This window comes from Lissotriton vulgaris, chromosome 3_1, assembly GCF_964263255.1.
Source record: "Lissotriton vulgaris chromosome 3_1, aLisVul1.2, whole genome shotgun sequence".
Lineage (NCBI taxonomy): Eukaryota > Metazoa > Chordata > Amphibia > Caudata > Salamandridae > Lissotriton > Lissotriton vulgaris.
In genome coordinates this window covers 625,638,864-625,648,417 of record NC_141689.1, presented here as the reverse complement: position 1 = coordinate 625,648,417, position 9,554 = coordinate 625,638,864, and the positions used below count along the sequence as shown (strand labels likewise).

Below are 9,554 nucleotides of genomic sequence, written 5' to 3'. Positions count from 1 at the left end.
GTTCGCCAACCGCGAAAAATCTGAATCTTTTTAACAAGAGCCACAAAGATGAAATGCTAATGTATATGTCAGCCCCTAGAAATGTCAAGCGAACGGTAACCCTACTGCACAGCCACACACAACCATGATGAATTCTATTAATGCTGTTGTGTGTTTACAGACAGGCCCACTCAAAGCCACATTTGGATGGATCTATCTATCTATCTATCTATCTATCTATCTATCTATCTATCTATCTATCTATCTATCTACCCTTAATGCACGGTTTGCGTCAGCATTAAATCAAAGTGTATGTGAAGTAAATTCAAAGCGATTGTATATATATATGTGTGTGTGTGCAACACACACACATATGTGTATGTGTGTTGCTTAAAACCCTAACATGTGCTAGCACACGGTTTCACCAGGATACAAATGAACGTTTGTAGATAATAAAATCACTCTTACCAAATAAAGTCAGGAGCGAGTGGCCATAATAGCAGTGCTGCGTTAGTAAATCGTGACCGTATTTCTCAGAAAAGCCCAGTCTTACACTTACCCAGCAGAAGCACAGGTCTGAGAAATGCCTGCCCTCTGCAGCGTCCACCCCTGACCCCGGGTTTAGCCGTCACAGCAGGCACTGGCACGTAAACAAGAAACGAGCGAAGGTATCTCTGCTGCCGGCGACAGGACTCGCTTTCTTTCTCTTTTTTTTTCTAAATTCTTTTTATTTTTGTTTAAATTTTTCACTTCAATTTTAATTCTTGAAGAACATAGCTTCGACAACATATATTCGCACTCATTATAAGAAGCAAATGGTTATATCAAAACATTATTAGTATAGAATCACAGGAAATCCTGGTTTAGAACCAGAAAAAAATACAAAACAGATAATAGGTACATAGACACAGGACAACTTTTTTTTTAATAATTATCCGGAAAAAGTGTTATTTTCCACCCTTAATTTTTGTTTGTTGTTGTGTATGCGCGTACAATGTCTTAAATTTGTTTTTGTATTTTTTTTTACAAAAAACGAAAATAAAGACTAATATTTTACAAAATGAATAACAATGTTCATGGAATAAGTGTGTCTGTTTGTTTTTCTTTCTACACGGGTCTCAGTTCTTATTTTTTGTACATATTATATCCATGTCAGTTCACAGTTAATCCAGCTGGTCCACTTTTCGTGCGATGTTTAAATTCCATTGTCCACTTTAGGGAAAAGAAAGGGGCAGCGTCCTTGCTCCTTTGACACGTTCATAGATCCCGGGACTCTGTGTCTGCCCAGTGCCTGCAGCCTAGCGCCTGTACAGGAGTCTTTGTCCTTCTAGGAGCACTGGATGGACATGTACGGCCAATTGAAGCTGCTCCCGGACAGCAGCATGTCCCGGATTAGCGTCTCGATGGGGGTCTTACCTACCAGGCGCACAAAGAAGAGCTGCTCGATGACCGAGGAGGACACGGTGCGCAGGGAGGGCAGCCGTAAGAGCAGTTTGCCGAAGCGGCTCGGCTGGTTCGGGTACTGGCTGCGCACGTACTCCTCCAGGGCGCACTGGGACTTTTCCTGCAGGCTCTCGATGTGGGCGGCATCTGACAGGCCGCAGGCGTCTGCCCAGGGGCCACAGGAGCACAGGGAAGGGGGAGACAAGCAGAGGGGCAAACTGTTAGTATGGGAGCAGTGGTGTGTGGGTGACACACTCGAGGAAACTGAACCAAACTCTCGGGCCTCAGCAACAACGGGCGCTGCCTCAATGTATACACAAAACAACCAGTTACTGAACTGCGTGTGTTCGTTCACTCGCACAATCACCCGTCCGTCAGTCAGTCCATCCACCCGTCGCCCTCATTCTCGCACACACGTGCGGGGGCCTTCTTGCCCCCTTATAGGCGCACACAGGGTGGGCACACTAAAAACAACCACAAACGTTAGCTAAGCAAGAAACACACCCTCGCAGGCCACCAGCAGTGCATGCATAGTTTAATGATACAAAAGTCACGGTCCCCAACCCCAGTGAGGCCACGACGACCTCGCGCACGCCGTTCCCCCTCGCCACACCCTCCACTTCAATTCTTGCTGTCGAACTCAGTTAAAACCGGAAGTTGTCTGAACACACACTCGATACTCGTTCTCCCCTATTTCTGTTAGGTTTGGCCTTCCTCGCCCCCCTGCGCGCCCCCCTCCGTGCATTCTTTCCTCGATCTCTCGGCTCCTTCTCCCTCAATGCCCCCCCCCCTCTTACTTGGTTAATCTATTGCTCTTTCTTATTATTTAGGTTTGATATCGCTTCCATTTCTTGTTCCGCTTAACCCCCCCCCCCCCCCTTCCCCCAAAAGAGCGGTGTGGCCGGTACTAAAGTTTTGATAGCCTTCATTTCCTGGCTAGTGAGTTAACGTCTCCCACAACCCGGTGGCGGCAGATGCATGAACACAGGTCACAGAAGAGCCAGCGCCCTGGCCACCGTCTCACCACAGAGCGCACACTGGGTCCCTCGGGGTGACGGGGTGGGGTCACCCCCTGTCAGAGAGAGCGCAGCAGAGAGCCGGCCGCCACCACAGACTGCCTCAAACCACCCCTCCACAGAGCACACCTTGTGCTCGGGGGCACTGGGGGTCCATGGCGGAGAGAGAGGGCGCGCCATCCACCTCCCAGACTCCGAGACCCGCCGCCCTGGTGCGGCACCACGAGGGGGAGGCACACGGGGCCAGCCACCACAACGGGCAGCCCCTCAAACCACACAAAGCCCAGAGCAAAGCGCTGCGAGCAAAAAGCGCTAACAAGGGCTGAGCGCTCTGTGGAAGCGTGCACACGAAAACACGATCATAATAGTGAGAGCAGGGCCATGGTGCTGCGCCATTATTCATTTACATTGCAGTGAAACGATGCTAGCTGCACCGATCCCTTCTTTGATGCACAGGCCTGTTTGATGCCCATCAAAGTCTGCCCCTGGGATCGACCATCTCTGTAAAGAGAGTGATTCACTGGCGTGTGCATACTTCCGGGAGGCCGTTTGATGTTGTGCATGCTTCCGGCAGGCCGTGTGACGGCGTGCATGCTTCCGGCAGGCCGTTTGACGGTGTGCATGCTTCCAGGAGGCCGTGTGACGGTGTGCGTGCTTCCGGGAGGCCGTGTGACCGTGTGCATGCTCTCAGGAGGCCGTGTGACTGTGTGCATGCTCCTAGGAGGCAGTGTGACGGTGTGTATGCTTCCGGGAGGACGTGTGACCGTGTGCATGCTGTCAGGAGGCCGTGTGACGGTGTGCGTGCTTCCGGGAGGCCGTGTGACGGTGTGTATGCTCTAAGGAGGCCGTGTGACGGTGTGCATGCTTCCAGGAGGCCGTGTGACGGTGTGCGTGCTTCCGGGAGGCCTGTGACGGTGTACATGCTCCTAGGAGGCAGTGTGACGGTGTGTATGCTTCCGGGAGGCCGTGTGACCGTGTGCATGCTCTCAGGAGGCCGTGTGACGGTGTGCATGCTCCTAGGAGGCAGTGTGACGGTGTGTATGCTTCCGGGAGGACGTGTGACCGTGTGCATGCTGTCAGGAGGCCGTGTGACGGCGTGCATGCTCTCAGGAGGCCGTGTGACGGTGTGCATGCTTCCGGGAGGCCGTGTGACGGTGTGCTCTCAGGAAGCCGTGTGATGGTGAGCATGCTTCCGGGAGGCCGTGTGACGGTGTGCTTCCAGGAGGCCGTGTGCATGCTTCCGGGAGGCCGTGTGACGGTGTGCACCGTCACAAGGCTCTCAGGAAGCCTTGTGACGGCGTGCATGCTTCCGGGAGGCCGTGTGACGGTGTGCTTCCAGGAGGCCGTGTGCATGCTTCCGGGAGGACGTGTGACAGTGTGCATTTGGGTGGGAGAGGCTGTGAAAGCATGACGTGTACAAGGAAAGCAGGCCATTTCAAGGCACGCATTTCACCAGTAACTATGCCCTGTCGCGCATAGTGAAAAAATAAACCTTACTGGCCCATGCACAATACTGCTGGGGAGGAGCCCCCTGCACACGCCTGCGTGCAGGTGACCTAAGCGCCTGACACGTCCATGAACTGTGCACAAAGGCAGGTCCACGCCAACCCGCACCGGCCGCCATCACAGGCGGTCTCTCGCCAAGTGAGCCCAGTCTGACTCTGACACCGAGGGCACCAAATGTACATTTGAATGTCGAAGACACCTCGCCTAAAGTGCTTGGCCTTTTTTAATTCTTTATTTTTAATGCAAATAAAAATAAATCTGCAATAAAAAACAAGGGGAGGGTTTAGGAGCTTCCTCCACGGTCCTTAAAATGCATTTAATGAACAACTCTTAATTTGTTGTAAACACATACTGGGCAGCGAAGCGTGTCCTGGCTTTCACCCCAGCACCTCCGGCGCCACGGGCAGCGTTTACGGTGCTTACATCACACGCAATGAGCAGGCGTGACGCTAACACGTAAGGTGCACTTTACTTCTGGAACGCCACAATGGACGTATGTTCAGGATGTCGCTTAGAGAGGTATTACATCGAGAGTGCTTTCTAGTGAACTCATAAAGCCAAGAGACAGCTTGGTATGAATGCAACGAGAAAAAATGTATAGGTGCTCTGAATTGTGTCTATACATCATCTAGCCCAGCCTCTCCCATCCATCTGCAAACCTGTGCATAGCTACACACGCACATTAATATATGAAAGGTTACACACACACACGTGTGCCCATTTATTTAGTGACAGACACACAATATAAATATATAAAAGGGCACACACGAATTTACGAGTGCACGTACCTGTGCTTATTTATTTAGCGATATATCCACACACAATCTATGAAAGGGTACACACGGACATGGGTGCTGATTTATTTAGCGATAAACACACACAGCATATGTGAAAAGGGTAAACACAAATATTTGAGTACAGACGTACACGTATACTGGTTTATTAAGCGATAACTAAACACAACACACATTAATAAAGGAAAAGGGTAAACACCTGACTATAGGCGTGCAAATAAAGGTCTTCATATGTATTTCACGATATATATATATACACACACACACACACACACATATATATATATAAATAAAGCACACGCTGGAATATACAGATACATACACAAGTGTGCTTGTTTTTAGTTATATATGTTCCTCTACATACAACATATCAAAAGAGACACACACAGGTATATATTTATGGATGTAGACACCAGTGTATTCTGGCGTTTATAGACATGCACAGTTTTCAACACGCACATCGGCCAGGAGTAACACTAAAACATTTGGAAGAGAAGTGCCTACCGAGGTCCAGTATTTAATACCCAGAAGCCTAGATTGAAATACTGCCTGGGGACTAAATTGTAAAATAAATAAAAACGATTTTCTAAAAATTACCGAATGAAAGAAAAGGCCATGTTAATCTCGCGTGCAGCGAGTCCACGACATGTTTTTATGTTTTCGGTGTAACCTGCGCGCGGGATGACTTTGAGAAAGTCCCCGCACTCTGGCGATGCCCACAGGCTGAGCACAGAGGGTGGGTATGAGCGGAGGCAGGGACAGAGGTGGCACCCTCATCCTGCGTGTTTGTCACCTGGAGGCCCCTGTGATGGCCCACCAAGGACCTTTCAAATCCACGTCCTTGCATTTTAGCATTTTAAAAGCGAGGCCTTACTTCGAGTGGAACGTGTACTGCACTTTACTCAAAGATCAAGTTCACGAGCCTACGACGAGCTCAGGGCATCGCGAGCTCAAATACCCCGTCCACACCGCCGCCACTCTTCCCTAAAGCAGCTGCCACACTTTCACAAAAGTCGCCCACACATACTACATCCTGGCAGCTTTGCACCCCTCTTCCTTGTGTCAGTTAAAAAAAAGACGTTTCAATTGCGTAAGATCCACCAAGACAAGCTGCCTGGCGCTGCCATGTGGGGGTCAGGGTGAAACTGGGCGTGTGTTGCAAATAGCGCCTTTCCGATGAGCGCAGAACGTGGCGCTGTCCGCCGGCGGCCGGCCTCGTAGCCAGTGGGTGGCGATCGGCAGAGTGCACGGCCCGAGCGCATCTATGAGAGCCGGCATGAATTTCCTCATCTTCTAGTCGATATTAATACTGCATTTGCTGCCTCACAGTGCGGTGCAAATGCAAGAGGCGTTTAATACGACGTCAACCCCCCCTTCAGGCACGCAGGGGAGGCGAGGACACGGCCTGCAGGCCGCAAAGCCAGCCGCCTGCGCGGCTTCCACATGCCGGTAATTCCTAGGCCTATTTTCAAATTAGATTTATGTCGTCTCCTTATGCGGCCCGATCGGAATGATTTGTGAAAAAGACGCGGTGGGTAGCTATAAAAGCAGCGTCTGCTTTATTACGCTTTGTTTACTCGACATAAAGCCGTATTTAAATAATAAGGGCTGCGTGCATCTGCCCCGTTACTAGTCAGAGTAACATAAAATGCATCTTGTTTCAGAGGACAGTCTGGGCCTGCCTGGCGGAGCCCTTCTCCTGGTAGAGAAACGCGGCTCTTTCGCTGCTACCTGCTTTGTTGACACGGGTGTTCCCTACATTTACAGAAAAAAATGCCCGACGGCTAAAAAATGTAAACACTGCTCTGCAGAAGCAGCACGATACGGACTTGTGTGGTTCGTATTGTGTGGTACCACATTGTTTAGATTATTCACCGTTAGCGAGGCAGACGCTTTCTGTTCGGGCGGTAACAATAGCAGGCGTTTGATAAGTGTCTTCTGCACATACGGCCTCCTCGTGAAAATCCACCCTGAGAAGATTCCGGCGGATTCACAGGCGGCAAACGCGACCCCTCATTCTGGAGAGTGAGACATCTTTGTACTGGACGCCTGGAGAGGCGCTGCCCCCTCTGGGCAGCACGGCCAGTTGTGTGAGGGTCGCATGCCAGGGTGGAGCAGCTGATGCTCTTCTGCAGACCTTGACCCCTTCCCTTTCACCCCTCCGCCGCTCCCCGCCCCCACCGGGGTCTGCTGCTGATTTGTGGTCATGTCACTTTGGCTGTCCACCTCACCTCATAACCGCTTTTGTCATTTACCCCTCACCTTTCACCCCATACAGCACCCGCTTGGTGTTATGCGGGTTCAGGGCCCTGTATTTGCTGGTCATTCGCCTGGCAGGGTGAAAATACCAGGCTGCTCCTCGCCTTTCCATTGGCACACAAAGCTCTCCAGCCACGCCACCGGCACCTTCAAAACCTCTATCTCTCGCTCTTTGTGATGCGCACACAGACCACCACAAACACACACTCACACGTCCATTGAAGAAGCCCTGTTTTGCATCACCAGCACATCTCAAATGACACACCACCACCACGGGACACCCCTGCAACTCCTCTGCCCCCTGACTGTGCACGAGCACCTACTGCACCCTCCACCCTCAGCACCACTCCGCGGCGAGGCCTTACACCACTGCTGCCCCAGCCTTTAGGTGACCACAGAATCACACACCAGCACCCTCCCAGGCGCTCCCAGCACAGCAACACTCTGCCTGCCACCCAAGAGGGGTGCCCTCCCCACACCCTTGCATCCCCTTGTGCCCCTCCCTCCACGCCTCACCTGATGTGAAGAGCACGATGGCCTTGAGGCAGCTGTACTCGGCCGAGTCGACGTGCAGCGCCTTGAGCTTCTCCACCTGCTCCTGGAAGATGCGGATGTGGTCCATGAAGGCCACCACGCGGTCGGCGGACATGGGCGAGGCGTGCAGGCCGGCGGCGGCCAGCAGCGGGGCCACGTGCAGCGGCATGGCGCACTGCGCGGCGTTCAGCACGAAGAGCTCGCTCCAGGTCAGCCGCAGCAGCGCCACCTGGTCGGTGATCTGCAGGTCCGGGAAGAAGGGGATGTTGCGGGCCCACTCCACGGCGCTGAAGAGCAGGCGCGCCGCCAGCTCGCAGATGTTCTCGATGCCCATGATGTTGTTGGGCTGCATGCACTGGCTGCCGTAGCGCGACGTGGGGTAGGGCTCGGCCCGCAGCAGCAGCGAGATGTAGCCGGACAGGTAGCAGTGGCCGTTCAGGGGGTCCCCGTTGGTCAGCGCGTACTGGCCTGGGTTCGGCTGTGTTGGCGGCATTCTTCCTCGCTGAACCGCTGACAAAAAGAAAGAGAAGGAAGAGGAAATGTGCAACCAGGGCTGACAATGCAGCAGCGAGCGACCACCGCCAGAGCAAGCCACTGCCCTCCCATGCCCCCGGACAAGGCCTCACGCACCCTTACCACAAGTACCCCAACTCAGAATAAACAGAGAAAACGGCGACAGACCTAAGAGCCCCAGTAAAAGAATGGCAGACTGCGCGCACCCAAAGACAGACCTTTAACCAGACCCACTTCCACCCAAAGCCAGTAAACTAAAAATAAAAAACATAGCGGGTGCACCAACTAAACCACTGTGCATATTCGCAAGGCTACAGGAGCATGCACGCACTGCCAAACACACCTCCCTCGAAATACAGGGAAATGCACGCTGCTCCAAAAAGAAGAGAAAAATAAAAGAAATCTGCAGTGAGAGAATCGCCTACGCATGCACCGATATAACAACACGTGCTTACAAATGCTTCCCACCCGCTGCAAGAAAGTATGCCACCCGTCAACCCCAGAAGAACAGACGCCTTCCAGCAGAAATGCACAAAATTAATAGCACGACTTTACCCCATGTCAGTCCTTCCCATTAGCAGGGAATAATGATCTGTTTACCCATGGTCCCTGAAAACCCTCAAAAATAAAATAAACAAGGATAGTGCAGCAGAAAGAACCCACAGCCATGCAGAGGAAAAGGCGATTGAATGAGTGTGTGTGGCAAGCAGAAAAGAGACGCCGCGCAAGCAGCCAGCGCTGTCAATTCTTCCTGCAAGGCATGTGGCCCTGTTTATTTATCAATGGCAACCCCGTTGTATTTCAAGATGCCATGTCTTAATGCTTCAAAGACAGCCATGCAATGCTCGCCACTCAGCAAAACACCCCTGCAAGCAGAACAAAGTCATCAAATGCACCTCAGCCAGCTATCTGCACGCACTCACACCTCCAGGTGGCCAGGGGTTTGTTTTCAGTAAAAAAAAAAAAGAAAATAAAAATAAAAATTGCATCTAAAAATATATTTATATATATGGACTTACTGTAAGCAAACATTAGTACAAATGGCAGGAGCGGGACAATAAATGTATCTGCCAGGCCGAGCAACTGCAGAGCTCTGCTCACAGTTTTGCTCCGTGCACGCGCTGGGCTGCAACTGCAAACGCGCTGGATTCATTAACCCAGCTCGATGCAAAACGTAAGCAGCTCCGACTTCCAAAAGCTGACCAAAGTTTTTTTTTACGTGCCTGTGTGTGTGAGAGAGAGAGTGCGTGCGGTGCGTGGTTTACTTCGACAGTGCCAGCATTTCAACTGGTTTGTGAGGCGAGGTGGCGGTGAGAGTATAGCGCGTCAGCCGGAATATCACAATTTACTTTACACAAATTGCGTTTTGTCCGCCATTTCTCACCGTCGGGCCCAATTTGGGATCTGTTTCTCCAGTGGTAAATGCGAGGTAATGCCTCTTTCTCATTTATGGAGCTCTGAGGGGACTGCTCGCTCCAGATTCGCTCCCTAACGTTTTATTGTAAACACG

The 9,554-nt window shown here is 51.6% G+C and overlaps 1 protein-coding gene across 3 annotated transcripts in view; it reads right to left on the bottom strand.

The window, feature by feature from the left end:
- Positions 1-877: 877 nt before the first annotated feature.
- Positions 878-9,554, bottom strand: part of NR2F1 (nuclear receptor subfamily 2 group F member 1) — a 12,704-nt gene continuing 4,027 nt past the window's right edge. The window contains exons 1-3 of one of the 3 annotated variants that reach the window (XM_086960916.1): positions 9,064-9,554; positions 7,514-8,041; positions 878-1,587 (exon numbers count right to left, since the gene is read on the bottom strand). The exon at positions 9,064-9,554 is cut by the window's right edge and continues 1,981 nt beyond it. In XM_086960916.1, the coding sequence (XP_086817042.1) occupies positions 1,307-1,587; positions 7,514-8,041; positions 9,064-9,076 (822 nt within the window). In that variant the 5' untranslated portion in view covers positions 9,077-9,554 and the 3' untranslated portion in view covers positions 878-1,306. The remainder of the gene's footprint in view (positions 1,588-7,513; positions 8,042-9,063) is intronic. The other 2 variants (XM_086960914.1, XM_086960915.1) reach the window with 2 other exon arrangements.